This window comes from Diabrotica undecimpunctata, chromosome 1 (genome assembly GCF_040954645.1).
Source record: "Diabrotica undecimpunctata isolate CICGRU chromosome 1, icDiaUnde3, whole genome shotgun sequence".
Taxonomy (NCBI): Eukaryota; Metazoa; Arthropoda; class Insecta; order Coleoptera; family Chrysomelidae; genus Diabrotica; species Diabrotica undecimpunctata.
In genome coordinates, this window is record NC_092803.1 from 178,776,699 (window position 1) to 178,795,809 (window position 19,111).

The 19,111-nt window shown below is 33.0% G+C and overlaps 1 protein-coding gene across 1 annotated transcript in view; it reads right to left on the bottom strand.

Annotated features, from left to right (window-relative positions):
• Not1 (CCR4-NOT transcription complex subunit 1) overlaps positions 1–17,960 on the bottom strand; it is a 73,769-nt gene extending 55,809 nt beyond the window's left edge. The window contains exons 1-4 of the mRNA XM_072520651.1: positions 17,636–17,960; positions 17,161–17,367; positions 15,474–17,107; positions 9,814–10,444 (exon numbers count right to left, since the gene is read on the bottom strand). Of these exons, the coding sequence (XP_072376752.1) occupies positions 9,814–10,444; positions 15,474–17,107; positions 17,161–17,367; positions 17,636–17,737 (2,574 nt within the window). The 5' untranslated portion in view covers positions 17,738–17,960. The remainder of the gene's footprint in view (positions 1–9,813; positions 10,445–15,473; positions 17,108–17,160; positions 17,368–17,635) is intronic.
• Between the last annotated feature and the right edge of the window lie 1,151 nt (positions 17,961–19,111).

Sequence of the window (19,111 nt, forward strand, 5' to 3'; positions counted from 1 at the left end):
CAAGACTGACCGTGCAAGATTTAAGCAAGAACAAGACTAAGCCTGCGAGACTCTTGCGTCTTGCAGTTAGGACTGAGTGTGGTTTTAGCGACTATAGTAGTTCGGGTATATGCTTAAAGACTCTATGAGATGCAAAAAAATATGTAATAAAATTTGAAAAACTGGACTTATGCGAATTACAAACAATACCATAAACATACATACCGAATTAAAATATTCATTAAAAAAACACATTTGACACGTGCTCAGAGGTCATAATTACAATGTAAAAATAAAATATTTTGTACATTTTCCAGAAGACTTCTTTGCTCTGAAATTAATTGTCCATATTTTGAGATTAGCCGCCCTCTAATCATAAAAATAATCTTGCATTGCGACGCCGACAATAATATCGTATCGATATTTTTTTAAATATGTCACCCTAGCTAAAAAAATATAATTGTTACGAACAACCACTTAATAATTCAATTTTTTTTCGCATTATAATTTAGTCAGGAGTAATCTAAATAAACAAATCTTATCGGCCTAAGGCTATAAATTGTTTCTGCTGAGTGTGCGATGAGATCATTCGGTTAAAGAAAATTTGCTGAAACAGTCAAAAGTAACGAGACAAATTAATAACAGATAATGTCGCCTATCATGTAAACAAAATACCGAAGTAACGATATATAATTCTCGGTTTTCTATTAGATACTTAGGGTATTGGATTTATAGTAACGAACTTAAATTATAGTAGTATAATAGTTACTTTTTCGACATCACTTAACTTCATTCCCAATTGAGCTTTCCTTTGAGTCTAATTATGTAATAATTGTTTTTCATCTAATCCTTGTTGTTCCCGGAGTGACAAGTTTACAATCTGACATGAGGGACAAAGATTCAAATAGTTCTAGTCGGAGTAATGAGCGTTGGAGTTATAGATCTAAATGCCCTAAAAGCAAATTTGAAGAGTTTTTCGAAATAATTTATGCATCCCAAATTGCTTTGTGTAAATTGTGCCTACATAGAAAGGTTGAAATGAAAATGAACACCAGAAACACGTCAGGTTTAAGGAAGCATCAAATACCTTTTCACAAAAAGGAATTACAAATATTTCTTCCTGAAAAACCAAAATTCGGTGGAGATTTACAAGCTTTTTAATAACCGCTAGAAAAAGTGGAGATGTAAAAAATATACTTATTACTTTATTACCAATTACATATACATATTATCTACCTTCTACTTTAGTTTGGTAAATTAATGTATTTATTAAGTAGGTATCTCCTTAATTTAAAACAACTTCTTTTGATTATCATTGCTTTTTTACCTATTATTTATTTTTTCTTTATTCTTTATTTTCTATTTAACTATAAGTTAGTTTTTTATATAAAAGTAGAAATAAGATTGGTAAAAACATTTATTTTGCTTTACTAAGTGGATTATAGTTTTTTATCTGATCACCTAAAAAATCTGTGCCCTTGATATATGTATGTGGATTTTTTGCCCATAATGTCCATCAATCCCTTTCTAGGCAGATAATATTCTTTAAAGTACAGGCATGCTGATGTCATTAATTTGTTTTTTTTTTGTGTTTTAACCACGTTTTAGCACATGTAAGCGTAGTAAATGCAAACGTTTATTAAGAAACAGATTGACTTCCGTGGGGCATGGTAGATAGATGAGTTAGTTAGAGCATAGGCACAGATCGCTTAGATCGTGGCTTCAAACCCCACCCGATGTCAGTTGTTAAGACATTTATTAATTTGGTTGGTCTTTATTATTATTCTTCTTCATGTGCCGAGCTCGATTGTCGAGCGTTGGCTATCAAATTGGCTATAGTAATTTTGTTGACGGCAGCTCGGAAAAGAAATGCAGAGGATCTGTTAAACCAATCTCTCAGGTTTATAAGCCATGACGTTCTTCTTCGACCTTTATTATGGCTTTATTATGGCTATGTTAATTCAAGCTTAAAATGTACTTACCCTGTTACGTTGTTCTAAGATCTAAAGTAACGTTTAATAAATAGCAATAGGCTAATGGGTAACTGCAAGACTTGCAAGACTCTTGCTGCAAGACCAAGACCAAGACCAAGACCGGAAGTGTAATACCAAGACCAAGACCAGGTGCATTACCGCAAGACCAAGACCAAGACTGTCTAAGTCTCTAAGCATTTGGGCAACACTAACCCTAAGCTTTGGGTTAAAAAGAGATTTAGATGTTTATTTTACTTGTAAGTGGGTTAGTATGACACACGCTGGTTTACATTCGTAATTTTATAATAAGTTTTAAACATGACACACTCACGCGTTATATTGTTATATAAACTATTTGTAAACTGGCCCGGTTAAATGACATAAAAGGCATACCGCTTTTGAAAGGAAAGAGAAATGTAGTAAGCACTAATTGCTGACAGGGGTAGAAATTAAAGAGCAAATAGTAATAGCTGTGTTTTTCTTGGTGAATAATGAATTAAAACCCCGTCGAGTTCCAGTAAGAGAGACTAACCTCACAGACTTGATTACAGAAATTATCAGAAATCATACAATGAATTGTTGTCTTTCGTGGCACCTAAAGTTCATTCGTTCAGCAAATTCCCATCTGTTAACAAACGCACGTGTTGATATTCGCCGTCTCATTCGTCAAGAGACTATTAAATATAATTTATTGCCTTAAACCAGACAGATTCTCATGTTACAGATCCGAACTTGCCAGCATGTTTAAATTCAAATTGTATCGTGTTGATTTTTAAGTTAATATATTGTGTTATATTTATGTTATAGTTATTGTTAAGTTATTTACTGGTCGTGTTATTTTTTAGAGTTTAGTTTAATTGTCATTTAATGATTAAATTTCAAGAAATTCTTACACTAATAGTTTCAAAACTAAATATTTTAAAAAATCATATGATACACATCAGTACGACCCTGTTTGGCTTTCACGTGCTTCTGTTGACAATTGGGAATATGTAAAATGAATGTAGTTTATAATACAACACACTATAATGTGAGAAGCTATTTCTTCTTATAAACAGCTACAGTTAGATACTTGGCCGAAGGTGAAAAGCAAAGAAATTTATAGTATTCTGCTTTAATATCTAGGCAAACTTTGGGAAGGATTATTCCAGAGACATGCAGAGCAATTTAAAGTGCATTTAAATCACGATTTTACATGAATCGAGAACAAAAAATATGACAAACATAACGAGCCGCTCGTCGGTATAAAAGACAGCGGTATCGCAATGATACGCTGGCGATCTATACCGACGGGCCATAAAACCGCAGTTTTACTCGCCTGTCGACCATGGCCTTATGACTTCTATTTCGACGATAATTAGAATTGTAAACAATATAACACGTTTCTGAACGAACCTGCAATAGCCGTGCACACACACGTGCACAGCTGCTGGAGCTGGCATTTTATAAATCAATCCGATGGTGGCAGCAAGGGCATAAAGCATATAAAAGTTATTTAGAACAATAATAGTGCATCTTGTACACGTGCTTGTTACAATTTGTCCTTGAATAAACTGCGTTTAATTAATATTTTGAAACTGTTTTCATTAAATTTTTTTCTGTGATATAAGTTAAAGTAATTTTACTTTAACCGAAAAATAAAAATAAGTTTTTTTAGATATGGATCCGAAAGAAGAGTATATTGAGCATTAATGAGAATGTGAATATACATGAGGAGTCATATTCAGTTAAAAGACAGTTATAGTTCAAGAAGTAATTCGATTTAGATAATGAAAATTCCAATAGTCAGAATATTGAATATGAGGATACTGATAATAATTCTGATAATCCGGTGAATGGAACTTTACAAAAACCTGATATTTTGGAGCAGATTTTTAATAATATAGTAGATATAATAAGATTGTAGATATACCTAACTTCTCTGAAGAAGTAGACGAACAAATAACAATTATGGGCTCTGTATACCACATGGAATTTTTATCAAGTTCTGGGATGATCAAGTCCGTTTTAGTTTATGGTACAAACTTTTATTTTCTTCTTTACGTGCCATCTCCCCGACGGAGATTAGCAATCATCATGGCTATTCTGATCTTAGATGCTGACGCTCTGAATAGTTCGATTGATGTGCAACCAACTTTTATGGAGATTCTATTTGTGGTAAATGTCAACCAAAAACATGACACTCAGAACGTATGGCCTAGAGACCAGTAGATAAAAAGGAAATGTTAACATTTCTAGGGTTATGTTTACATGGACAAGAAATAATGATGTACAAAGAACTTTGTGTACGAATAATGATGTATGAAGAATTTTGTTGTCGACGTTGAAAGACAGAAGACATCCAAAGTTCTTGACCCTCCGGTGCAACCAGCAACCTCGATTCGAAAAAGAAGAAAAATATCGATGACAATAATGACAACCAAGCAAATGTCACTGCAAATGTAAATAATAACAATGTTCTTATTCGTATTTAAAAAGAAAATAAGGACCAATGGACGACAGTAGTAAAGAAAAGGTCAAAAACCGATCGAGAAAGCAATGGATTTTTGTATCTGGCCTGGCTCCAAAAACTGAAGCAGTTCCTTTAAACGGAGTGTTGCCATGGAGAAAATTAACCAAATCGTGGACGCTGAGCTGTTACCTGAGGGAGTAACATTTAATTTTTTTCTGAATCTTCAACGCCGACTGAACAATGGGATGGTTCAGGTTCCATACACCACGATTTCCCACATATTCTTCGACGTGTCCAAATGTAAAGCCTTGATTTGTTGGATATTCTTTCCAGATGTTATCTAGGTTCCGTCTCCTTGTGAAACGGACTACTACTTTCTGTGCACCTGCTCAGAGTTGGACAAGATAAGGTTGGATGAATACACTTGAGCATTATCAACTCAAACCCTACGATTTTGGAGAAGTGTCACCAAAGGCCATAGACTTTGTTAAAAAGGCTAAACTGAAAGGACAACTTTATTCAACCTAGCGATGAGGCACAATAGACCTCTTCGTTGAGTGGAAAGGTGGTTAAGCGCACACTAAGCTATTTAAGCCTAACCTAGTATTATCGATTTTTTTACTTAAAAAATATATGGTATTCATACACTAAACCTGTATAAGATGCTACAGGGTTCCAGAATCTTGTATTGGGTATCTTGAAGGAATGGTTGCTAAAAACCCACAAAATTCTTCCGAAGATTTTTGAGACCATAAATGAAAATGAGATACAGTGTCGAAGATATAACTTTAAAATACACTAGATATGCAAATATCCAGACATTACGAAATTTATTAAAGAGCAGAGACTAAAATGGGCTGGACACGTTGTAGGATGTCAGATAATGAGTATGAGGAGGGAAACTGATAGAAATCGGCGGCCGTAGCGACTTCTCTGCGAGAAAGCCAAGATCCACATAGGATTATCGAGCCAATTATGATGAAAGGATATGTATTCAAACTATAACTGCCATGTTAAAATGTGAGAATTAAAAAATATACAATTGAAAACATCAGAAAGCATAAAACCAAAAAAAATGTTGATTGTTGATCCCTGGTTGGGCGACGTGAGACAAATCATGAACTATTCTTCTTCTTCAAGTTCCGCTCCTATCGGAGATTGGAAATCATTCTGGCAATTATAATTTTAGTGGTTACGCGCCTGAATAGTTCAATTGAACTGCATCCAAACCATTCACGGAGATTGCGTAGCCACGAGATTTTACGTCTTCCTACGCTTCTTCTGCCTTTGATTTTCATCATTTAACCCGGATCTATCCACTGCTGGATATAGGTCTCCGTCAGTCTTTTCCATGTATTTCTGTTTTGTGCTGTTTGCATCCAATTTTTGTCGATCCGTTTTATGTCATCAGACCATCTTGTTGGTGGACGACCTCTACTTCGATGTGCTTCTTGTCTCGGTCTCCACTGTATTATTCGCTGTGTCCATCTGTTATCCGACATTCTAGCTATGTGCCCCGCCCAGTTCCACTTAAGGGTCATAATTCTTTCTATGGCATCTGTCACTCCTGTTCTCCGTCTTATTTCCTTGTTCGTGATCCGATCCCTACGAGAAATGCCTAACATCGATCGTTCCATGGCTCTTTGGGTAACACAAATTTTATTTCTTACTTTCTTGGTTAGTGTTAATGTCTCTGCACCATATGTAAGTACTGGCAACACGCACTGATTAAAGACTTTTCTTAAGAACATAGCTTAGCTTGCCGAATGCCACCCAAGTGAGTCCTATGCGGCGGCTTAGTTCGCACGTTTGATTATCTCTTCCTATGCGTATCTCATGTCCTAAGTACTTATATGAGGTGGTTTCTTCAATATGCATGCCATTTACTGAAATCATTTCGCTTAACACAAGATTTGTCATGATTTGTGTTTTTGTGTGGTTGATTTTTAATCCTACTTTGATTTTACCCTGCATTATATTCCTTAGTAGTTCGTATTTTTCACCTCTCATGATGTGCCCCAAGTATTCCAATTTCCTGATTTTAATGGAATTTAAAACTTCGCACTGTTTTCCTAGTTCGAGAACTTGTTCGTTTGTTTTGCGATCCATCCATGATATTTTCAAAATACGTCGGTAACACCACATTTTGAATGCTTTTAGGTTTTTAATGTTGGATTTTTTAAGTGTCCAAGCTTCAACCCCATACATACGGGTAGAGAAAATATAACATCGAAGCATTCTTATTCGGAGCGATATATTGATATCGCGATTACAAAAAAGGGAACATGAACAATAAAATGGGAGAAATAGTCCACGTTTTCATTATAAAAAAATGTAATTTCCTCTTTCCTCAATATACTGCATGAAAAAACATCAAATGTGAAATGCTAGATTGTAAAAAATACACCAATACAAAATCAATTTTGGCTAATTTAGTAAGAGGGAAAACAATTTTTTGGTTCTTTCTTTGATATGTCTATTGTTGGTACCAGATGTACTCAATGTTAACAGTTGAATGTCAAGTTTTTCAGAATAATAGTTGACAAACAGGTTCCGATGTTGTCTATTCAATTGTTTGGCACATAAACAAATATTATAAATACAAATTAATTATAACTAACTGTATTAGTCATAACTATCATAATAAGTACTTTAGACCAATGCAAACATTGATATATTTAAAAAGCAAATTATTTGAAAATGATTAATAAAAAGTTATGTTATCTAACTTGCAATATTGTGTCATTGTAAGAACAAATTTTATATAACTCATAGTTTTTGATTTTTTGATTTCATTTGCACGAAATATAGTTTTCTAGCTATCTTTACATAAATTTATAGTAAATAAATTTATAGTAAATATAACAGTATATAAAAATAATGGTAATGTCAAATAATGTTCAAGTATTATGTAACACAATTTTAAGGTAAATGCGTTAAAGGATCGGGAGAGGGGTTAGAAAGATGTGTTTTATTTATATAAAAAACTAGGGAAACAAAATCTCACAAGTTGGTAATCCTTTTCTTTTATATTTTACGGGGAATCCCTCGATTGTATTGTACAATATTTTTATTTTGTTCTTTTTGTTTGGAATCCTTTGACTGTATTGTAACATCCTTTTTATTTTGTTTTCGTTGTCAGTATTCCTTAGTGTTTTAAACACATAATACACAGTAACACATTGCTGTAGTCAGTGTTTTTGAAGTGAATTCATATTGTAATGTAATGCCATCAAAAAAGGGAGATTGGCATTATCAGCTGTTCTTAACTTATAAAAATTCTCACGCTAACTTGCCAGCACAACTGTGCAAAAAAAGCCAACAAAATTTTTAAAACGGCTTAAGAAAAACCAAAAATGAAGAAAAGATTATAAACCATATAAATGATATTACATATATAAGAGTTTAAAGTGAAGACCACGAAGAATAAAGCAGCAATGTAACTGGTAAAGCTAAAGATGATGTTATCAGCATTATGTCACAAGGCCCATGTACCAATAAGTTTACCAGCAGTGAAGTGTCAGAGCTCTCTTTTAATGCATAATGACTAGGTGGTGGAAGAAAGGCACAAACTTATTCCGTCTGTATACGTCTGGTATAAACGTGGATTCATTGGTGAATTCGTGGATTGTAGTATAAGATCGACAAATACAAATGAAACAAAATAATTATGATACTTTGAACACTTAGTTGAGAATGTAGATATGTAATAGAATAGGAAAATATGTGTGGAAAAAAAATTTGACTAAAAAAAAGAAGGATAAATTAGTTGAAGCAGAAAGGTTGATAGGGAAAAGTTGAATGAGCTGGAGACAGGTTGAAATATACAGTATGGAAAGTAAAGGATGGAGAATAACCATTGCCTCTACGCTATTAGGAAAGCATTATAGACAGTTTAGAATAAATAAATACTTTAAGGAAACTTTGTTTTTCCGTGTGGTAAGCACGATTTCTCGAGAACAAATTGATCGATTTTGCTGTAACTTTGCAGTTTATCTTTATAGTATTGTTTCGTGATTGAACGAAGGGATTGAAAAAAGATAAAGTTTTTAAATAAGTATGAATGAATATTCGTTTCATATTTTGTAGCATTTTTCCGATTCTGATCGTTTTTAAAATATTTTTTTCGTATCGTCAATATAAAATATTATGTTCAATCGCGAAAATATACTATAAAGATGAACTGTGCAAAGTTTCAGCAAAATCAGTCGATCACTTCTAGAGAAAAACGCATTTGAAGTTTTTAAACTGAGAGCGCACATACCGACCTCGAGATATTCAAATCTCTATAACTCCGGTAATATTACTCGAATTTATTTCAAATATTGATTTTTTTTAATACAAGACCTATGTAACCTTTTATGGAGATTGGGAAATATAAACTGTGTCAAAGTTAGGTAGATAATTCCTGATGTACTTCGAATCGGAAGACCGAGTACAAAGCTGAATGGAAAATGTACAACTTTTAAGAAATTGTAAAAGTAGGGAGATCTAGACAATGTAGTAGTTAAAGAAAAGAACTGAAGGTGTAAGAATTGGAAGGAACATCATTAATAACATAAGATTTGCAGAGGATACCACAATTATGAGAGAAAATATAGTACACCTACAAGTCCTTTTGGAAATTTCCAAATATATAGCGATCTCAAAAACCCCTATCAACAATGTACAACTGACACCGGAAAGTAAACGGCTAGTAAAGGTTGACAAGTATAAATACCTAGGAGCAATCATAAGGATCATTAAGGATCTATAAAATACAACTCATTATTCACGAGTAAGAAAATAAGTTTGACCAGTAGATTGTGGTTAGTAGAGTGCTGTTTGGTCGCAGCTGTCACATAGGGTAGAAGTTGGACATTGAAATCCCTAAAAAAGTTAAAGGTATGCAAAACTTGGCTCTACATTCTTAAAATTCCTTGGATGGCTATAACTACAAATGAAGAAGTATTAAGACACTGGTTGACGAATCGTGGCCTGCTCCACCATAAGATGACCTGTTGTCATCTTATGATTTTTAATATCCCTAAGTTGGTTTCAACTCTAACCATCTAATTCGCGGTTTGTCTCTGCTTCTTCTTCCTACAGGTGTTCCTGTGGTCAGCTTTTTAGCAAATGATAAATACCTTGTCTTACAGGCAATCATGCAAAGAAGAATAGATGGAAGAAAAAGGGAATCTTGGCTGAGTACTATCAGAGATTGAACTAATCTCAGTGTAAGAAGAGATATTTCAACGTCCGTTGGCAAGAAATATTGCTAGTTTAAAAAACTATTTACAAATAAATAGTTGTATATATAAATGTATACCTATCTAAAATAACTATTAAAGAAGCATTCCAAATTGTTCAATACATAAAATAAACAACAAATAATTCAATGAACTCATTAAATAAATATTAAAAACTTACCTCCTTTTCTCTTTTGTTATGAGAATCTTGAAACCTCTTCAACATATTTAACACTTCTTCAATTGACAAGGTGGGATTCGGTGGATGGTTGTAAATCCTCTGAAAGTAATTATTGGCTTCATCTTCTATGTCTTTTGAAACATGTGAAGAAACATCCGGGAACAAGTTATATTCCGGCAATCTAGTTTTGTCTATATTAGTATTGGGTCCCATCCTACTTAAGTTGCTAATTTGATTGACTCCTAGGACTAGAGACGAACTTGTACCAGCAGGGCCTTGATGTGACATCGGCATAATGGGAAAAGGACTACTTGATGGACCAGCATTTAAAATTCTTGAGGGAGATCCTGGCGATGGTACCAAAGGTCCTAATCCACCTTGTAAGTTGAATGCAGAATTTGCTGGACCACCTAAGTTCATATTTGCCAAAGTGGTGTTAAGTCCTTGCATAGAATCAACTCCAGAATGGTTATAGAGAGGAGCAAAAACTGAAGGGTTGATTCCTCCATCTATTCCTCTCGATCGAAGTATTGCAGGTTGCTGTTGTTGTCTGGACTTTATAATCAAAGAGCAGTTATTAACTGTAGTCATTACAGCATCGTGACACTCTGGACTTAAATTGTTCATGGTCCTGCAAACAAGTTTTTATATCAATATATAATTCTATATGAAAATAAAAATTTTAAGGAAACTAAATTGTTTCAAGTTACATTCCTTCTACCGGCAAAACGATCGAAAGCTCGGCATTTGGTCAGTGACGTATCTGCGAGATTAGCTAGTACAAAGTATTTAAAATCTGCACGACCAAGCTTCGCCATAAATAACTTTTGCTGTATTTAATTATAACTTAATATTAACTGAAACAGTAATACAGTGTGGTAATTTTTCATATGTATGTATGTACTGTTAATTTGGCATATGTATGTACTAAATATGACAATGTTGACTAGTGTGTCTGACACTCATACAACTATATACAATCAATTAGTTTATGGAAAATATTATTTGATGTTACTTTTTCTATGTTAATTGGTTTATTATTGCTAGTTTGTAGTTTAAAATGATGATCTAAATATTGTAAGAATAAGAATAGGGAACATTTTTTCAAATGTTTTCTGCAAAATAATGTTCTGACCAATGTTTTAACATTTTGTTTAATGGCTCACAGAAAACCATACTTTCATAAAAAAATGTATGGAAAAAGGAGGCAAATCCAGGAGAATTAAAATCTCATGTTATGACAGGAAAACATCTAATAGTCGTTCACGAAAGTAGCAGGGGTGGAATTCATCCAAATTCATTAATATTTTTTTGGCTATTACCTTTTTTAAGCATATTTTATTTGGGCTATAATAATATTTATCATTGATAATGCAAACGCCTGGGTTTGATCCCTTACACAATCTTAATATCACCAAACCTGATAAAATTACACAAATTTCGTATGTTACTAAAACTAAATAAAATTAAGGGTTTGTAGGCAATTTTTAAAAATTGGTTAACAGATCATAAATTAAACAGCCACAGCAAGGAGAATGCTTTTAATACCATTTGTAGAAAACAATATGTTGACATTGATAGACTAAAAATAAATGTAAAAAAAAATATCAGATGAGATAAATAACTGATAGTAAAATTCAGGGGGCAAGACCAAAAGGAAGGTCACCGAAAAGGTGGGAGGATGAAGTGGCAGCAGTCATGAAAAATTTGCTAGATGTAAGAACCTGGAGAAGATTGGTGCAGGGCCGGCTAGGTTGGAAGTATGTTTTGGAAAAGGCAAAGGTTCGCTTTGTGCTATAGTGCCATTGGAGCGAGAGTGGATGAGTAATCATAATTTAAAGTGACCAACATTAAGTTTTCATAAGATGAACTAAATAAAACACATAAAACCGTTATTACCGACATAATATTCTAACTAATATCTGACAGATATTCTAACTTTCCCAATTAATCATTTAACATGTAGATGTTACAGGACATTTTTCACAAATCTGGATGAAGAGATGGCACATATGGTAATGGGATTAACCATAATCTTCATATTGTTATGCATATGTGTGCGAGTACAATTTTACTGGCATTAAAAGTATCTGATCTAGAACATTTGTTGAAAAAATATGCAGGGCACATGGATAAGAATGGGTCTCAGAAAAAACTAAATAAATGATAATATTTATTACAGAATTGTTCTGAAAAGATAATGGTGTAGAAGAACATTGTAACATACAAATTGCAAAAATGACAAATATTTTATCATTACATGGTGGACATTAAAACTTGCTGTTCTTGTTAAAATCCTGTATTATCAACAATTGCCATCAATAAGACCTGACACAAAGAAGATAAAAAGGATGTTAGAAACAGCAGAGATGAAAACACTTAGAAAAATTGATGGTAAGACGCTATGGGACAGAGCTAGAAGTACAGATATATGATGTAAGGTAAACAACCAGTCCTTGCCACTGTACCATTTATTCCCACTGACCCTTTAGCCATTTTTGTTGTATACCACTTAGAGAGTGTTGTGCAAAACTGCTTCCTATTTTTTGTGATTTCTTATGAAAAAATTAAGGTAAGTTATTTTTCGTAAACATTTTTCTGTTAATTCACTTTTGTAAATTATTGTTTTATGAACTTATTTACACATGGTGTTCTCTTAAATACTCTAAGATGCATGTATTTGCTGTTTAAAATCAGTTAAGGGTTCATATTTCTAAAGAAACGAACCTGGCAATGACTGGTTGCAAAATATTTTATGAATACCAGTAATTGCCACAAGTGGCTATTATTGGTTTGGGTTATTTTTAATTCATTACAATGTGTAAATTTACTATTTAAAATTACGGTGTTGCCACTACTTTTTTATTGCAAAAACTTTACTTTTACCAGTTGTTGCCAGTGGTGGCAATCACTGGTTTTAAAGTGGCAATCATAGGTTACATTAATATTTGGTATTACAAGTATTTTGCTCATTCCAGAAATGGTACCTAAAAGGAATTATTGGAAAGAGCAATTGGCCAAAGCTCTAGAGGACATGAAAAAGGGAATCCCAGGAGTTACTGCAGCAAAAACTCATGGAGTTCCTTGTAGTACTTAGAGGCATAAGAGAGATGGAAAATCACCAAAGAAAAATTGCAAGAGAGCAAAAACGTCTATTGAAAGAAGCCAAAACAGGATATTTCTGATGATGGAGAGGATGAAGAGTGGGTCTAGAATGCTAGCAGCTGTGATAACATAGACTTTTGTGAAGACCCTAACAAAGAATTTTGTCCACTAACTCACGGAAAACTTAGTGTGGGAAAATATGTACTTGTGAAATTCCTAGGCAGTAAAAGAAAATCCATAACATATAGATATGTTTGTATTATTCAAGGCCTTATGGACAGTAATGATGTACAAATAATGTCTATGAAATCTATTAGTGTTGAAAAGAAGATTTTTATTTGTGATGAAAAAGACATCTCCTTTGTTAATGAAAATCATAGGTATTTTAGGCATTCTGCCAACACATTATTTTATCCACTGGTGAATGGATCCGTTATGAATTTACTTTGTCAGTGGATGTATTTGAGGCCTAAAACCTGTGGAAAATACTAGATATAGAGTTCAATTTATTTTTTCTTATTTTTATATCAACATGTACTTTACATGAAAAGACTTCATTATTTTATTAATTATTTTGGTTTATATTTTTATTAATAAACAAGATTTTTCAGTAAAATGTCGTTATTTATTTATGGCAATGACTGGGTGACAATAATTGGTATTTTGAAAAATTTTGTGGCAATTATTGGTTTTTTTGTCTTTATATGATTTTTAGCTTTACCTTTCTTATAGTGGCAATGACTGGTCATTTACCTCAACTTCAAGAACTGGGTGAGAAATAGAAGAGTAGAATGGAACGATCATATAAGCCAAATGACAACAAATAGAGTAGTAAAGACAGCAAGAGACGGTTCCCCAATAGGAAGACGATCAGTAGGAAGACCATGAAAACGATGGAACAACAACTTACTGGAGGCACATTGAAAAACAGACAGAGTCATGTCTATATAAAAAGCAGAAGAAGAAGCCATCAATATAATTATATTAAATATTTTTTTAAACATAATTTTTAGAAGATAACTTTTAAAATATGCGTAACATGAATGCCCATCTCAAAGGTGCTAAAATATATAAACACAAGTGCATGCCGATAGACACTGTCAGAAGAAGAAGACACTATGTTGACTCCTGTTTTTTTTTTTAATTCTTATCTACTTTTGTAAATACCCTTGGTCACATCATCCATTTTATCATAGTGTATCTATTAACTTCATTCTTTGCTTCTATAATGTTTATGTTCATTATCTCCTGTTTTTTCTATTGATGAACATATTAAAATTTTCTCTTCTGATACTGGATCTGCACCAGTTTTCATTTGATATAATACATAACAGATCAAATGTTTTGTTTATAATATTAATTCTATATATATTATCTCTTGTTATCTCCTATAATTAGTGTCACTGACACTTCATGACCTTGATACGAATTGGATATTAATGGGTAATGAGACAAATAATAGCATATGACATTAAAATAATTACTAATATTTATATATAAAGGGCTAAATATTTGTCTGGTAAATCATGAAAATAAATTTAACTCAGAATAAGATAGAAGTTATTCTGAGATAGCAACTAGAGAGCATTATGTATTGATTACAACTTTATGGTGTATGGTAGTATGGAATATGTTTGAAATAAAAAAAATTGATATGACATTTAAAAAATGTGTAGGTCATATTTTCAATAGTCTCTGTCAGTTCCAGTAACATAGGGGATTAAAAAATGGAAAAATGGAGAAATAAAATTGTAGAATAGAAGTTTTGCTAAAAAACAGTCACATATAGCAGTAAAATACTGGCACATTTTTAAATAAGGCCAGAAATAAATTCTAGGAAAACTACTATTGTTCAAATATATTTAAAAATTAATTCCCGATATACCCTTCTATCAATTTAAAAGACAGTACTGCTAAAACCAAAAAGATACTAATAACATCAACCCCAGTGAATAAAACAATATTGGTCTGCAAAATTTACCCCAAAAATAAATTTTGCTGAGTATGACTGTACTGGATTTACTGTAAGCCAATTGGCTGTAGTACAAGTGTATTACAGTGTACTTCTAGGAAAAAGACTATTACAAATTTAACAATAATCACCAAAACTATAGTATTAGCTCCCTTATAGTATGTGTATATAATAATCAAAAGTGAGTAATATTTTCATCATCAAGAAATAATGCATAATTCAGAATTAAATATATATTATTAATACACATTTCAATGTACTTATCTATACTTTGTTCTACTGAAATACTAAATATTCGTAAAAAAGTGGCATAATATGCAATCAAATATGCTTACGTAAGTTATTCAACAAGTGGTGACACTATGTTCAGCACAAAATAGTAAAAACTACCAAATCTAGCAACAAGATTCATAATTATATTATTATGAGAATTTATTTTAAATTGAAATAATCCTTTATTTATTGTTTATAGGCTTACCTTTAATTTGTTGCCCCAAAATATTAAAAAGAATTATTTACAAAAAATTATAACATCTAATGCTAACACAATAAATATTAAAAATATTAAAATAGTAATAATTACCTTTGCAGACATAATGTCATTGTAGTCAAAGTTTCTGTAGGCAAGGGAACAACTTTGCCTAGGGATTCATCTGCTTTTGCTATCTGTGGAACACGTCTATGTAAGAATTTTACACAGGCCATAACAAAAGCTTCTCCATGTTCATTTATTTTATCAGAAAGCCATTTTTCTAATTTTAAGTACTCCCTTCGTGAAGCTAGGCAAGCTAAATCTATAATGAAAGGATATGACTGGGCAGATTGTGCATTCAAAAGGCTTGATAGTGCTTTTAAATCCTGAGCTACATCAAGAATTCTGGACAGCCTGGTTTGATCACATTCACCCCTAACATACCATTCTGCCATAGCATGCATAATAATGGGTTTAATATTGATGTTCTGTGTGTGCCATGCATGATGTAAAATTATGGCAGAGTTAGGATGATTTCCTAAAAATATAGGGATCAAGTTAGTGAGCAAGTCACGTCTTAGTAAAGTAACTTGGCCAGAAATCTGAAGTAATGCTAAAACTAGTACATCTGGACAACTATGTACTGGTATTTTAAACAATTCTTGAACATGTGTATATAACCCACATTCTGATAGGCTCAATAAAAGTTCAACAAGATTTAAAGATCTCCAATTTGCTAATTCTTTGCTATCTTGCTCAGGAGGAGTTTTCAGCACATCAACTGCCACAGGTGCATAAGTATAGTCCACAAAACAAAACACATCTGGATTTTTAAGGATATTCTGTACTAAACTAAACTGTCCTTCTACATTTTGCCATCTTTTATATATCTGATCCACAGGAAATGTTTCTGGGTGAAAACCAAACGTTTGTAAACCTTGCCTAAGTCCATTTATTAATAGACACAATCCTTGCCTATCTTTTACAATGAACTCAGGATGATCTAGTTCAGCAACAATACTATTCCACTGAAAATTAGGAACAATTTCTTTAAGAGCTTGAATTAAGTTATCAATGTTCCATGATGTTCTATTATCAGATCCTTTATTAAAAGATCCTGGTGTTTGAATGGAAATAGAGTCTTCAAGGCCACTGTGTGTTCGGCACATAACAGCAAGGATACGAGATACTATTGCAGGGGAAATATCTCTGCCACCCAATTTCATGAGGTTGTTGCGGCATTCTTCAACAGACGAGGTAAAATTATATCCTAATTCAGTCACTACATCTGATAAAGATGTTTCAAGCATTCCCCCGGATAAACCGGGGCCTTCAGATGACATTTCTGGGGCCAATTCACTATGTTCTGGATACACTAATGGCGCAAGCACTACAGGTACAAGATCCTTGGGAAAATCTCGTTGTAAGGTTTCAAGAAATGTTGTATGGTTGTCGTTAGTAAGACCTACTTCCTTGGGGTTTTTTAGAACAGCAGATATAATGAGGTGAAGTACTTCAGGAGTTGTTTCGTGAAGTCCACCTTCGTGTTGACTGCTACTTCCTTCTGTATCAATATATGACTGAACTAAGGCAGGTACTGTAGTTCTTAAGTGAGCTTGGGCTAGATTTTTGGCTTCTGTATGAGATGAGTGGCAAAGAGCAATGGCAAAAACAACTTCCTGGACAGCTGAGAGGCGAAGGCACTTGCTCAACTGATGGAAGAACTGAGGTCCAAGTTTTAAAGTCTAAAACAAAAAATGCATTAAGCATATTTTAATTCTTTACAAATAACACTTACCTTGTGATTTATCAAAGGATTGTCTGTAATATAACAAAGGGCTGTTAACAATGATGGTTTGTTTAACAAACTGGAGCACTGTTCCAATAATGCTTGGTTTTGGGGAGCTGGAGCTGATATTTTATTTGTAGACTCTGAAAAGTCCACTGATGAAAACAGACATTGGAGCAAGTGACGATCCGCCTCCAGACCATGCAAAGAAACAAGCTGTCAAAAAAATATGCTTATTAAATAAAATTTTGTGAAAAGCGTTCGAAACTAGATGCGTTTTTTGCATTATAATTACATCTGTAGAGGATTCTAAACAAAAAACAACAGTCAAAACACCTTTGTTCATCTTTTCATTACTATGTCGGTAAAAAAGTTTCCTATGTGAAAATTTCTGAAAAACATGGCGGATGATCTAATTTGTCATTTTTTATAATAATCCTGTAGACACGTTTGCACACTGGAAATTTTTAAAAATTGTACTTACTTTAGTTATGTCTCCTACTACTTGCTTATAGTTTTTTTTAGTTAATGTGGCAATCAAATAACTTATTTGTGACAAAGTGAAAGACAACGAGTCTAGGTTCATACTTCCATGAACACGGCCTCGAAAGCTTCAAATACGCTTGAAGCTTTCTTAGGTATATGCTGAGTTTTTATCCAAAAAGTCTTATTTGTTTTTAAAAAATAACTAAATTTTTTATGGTCCAAGACCATCATCGAGTCTTTAATGAACTTTCTCCACTTAATTTATCACACTCATTGTAATTACAGAACTCACGCAACACACAACACATGCACAAATAAAACTCTTATGAACTGCGCAGAATTCAAATGTCATTTGTGTCAAACCTAACAACTACAAACATAGGAATTTAATTATGTTACTGGTTAAAGTCGATTAGAAGTTTTCAAAGTTTTGTAGATTTTTATTGGATTGGACATAATTGACACAGTAGTCCAACCATCATATTATTTTATTATCTTAGTAGTGTAGTAAAGACACTGCTAACGTACTGAGTAAAAACTTGAGTGTTGTTGGTTGTACTCTGTTTGTGTCAATAGTTTTTCACAAGTCTCATTCACAAATGAATCAAGTGGTTGCTCCTCGCGCTGAATAATATTCTTAAATATCAATCTTTAAGTAATTATATTTTTCTTGGGCCACACACGATAGAGTTTTTTCTTCATCGGCATCAAATGAGAAGGTGTTATAAGACTTCGCCTACTTAGCTTTCATGAACTTCTAGTTTTTTAATATATCAATTTTCAATGTTCCCATTCAACAATAGAGGTTCAGAGGATTTTAACATGGACTCCATTCTTTTTACGCTGGAACTAGACTATAGATCTATTTTGTATCCAAAAACACGAATTGGATACATCCTGTTAACATTTTTTAAATCTGACACCATATACTGAATTACATGGTTCAATAAAACACTTTACACCATGAACAACAATTTATTGAAGACATTATTGTCTGTTTCTTACATACTAGTTTTATATAAGGATACACGATCCTTTCATCTGCTGTCTGAACATTCACATTTATTCGACTGAGTGATAACATTTGCTTATATTAATGATCATTATATAGAATTAAGGCTTTATTATACACGCTCAGTTACACTTGGACCAAGAATACTCAGGACTTATGTAGGATTATCTAGTATAATTTCTCGATATAGAGGTTACAACACACTCTATGAATCAATTACAAGAAAGTTCGACTGAAAGGGATAGACGAAAAGAACTGTTACTGGGGGACACAGTGTCAGCACATGTAGTCAGACACTGTCTACAGGGGTTGATGAAATTTTAGACCACAGCAAATTTATGTTTGGTTAGAGATTATCAAATATGTGGGGTATAAATCTAGGCATTAACATGGATTTATAACACGGTGATAAAACCAACAATAACATATGCATCACTGGTAAGGTGGCCGAATGAGTAGCAA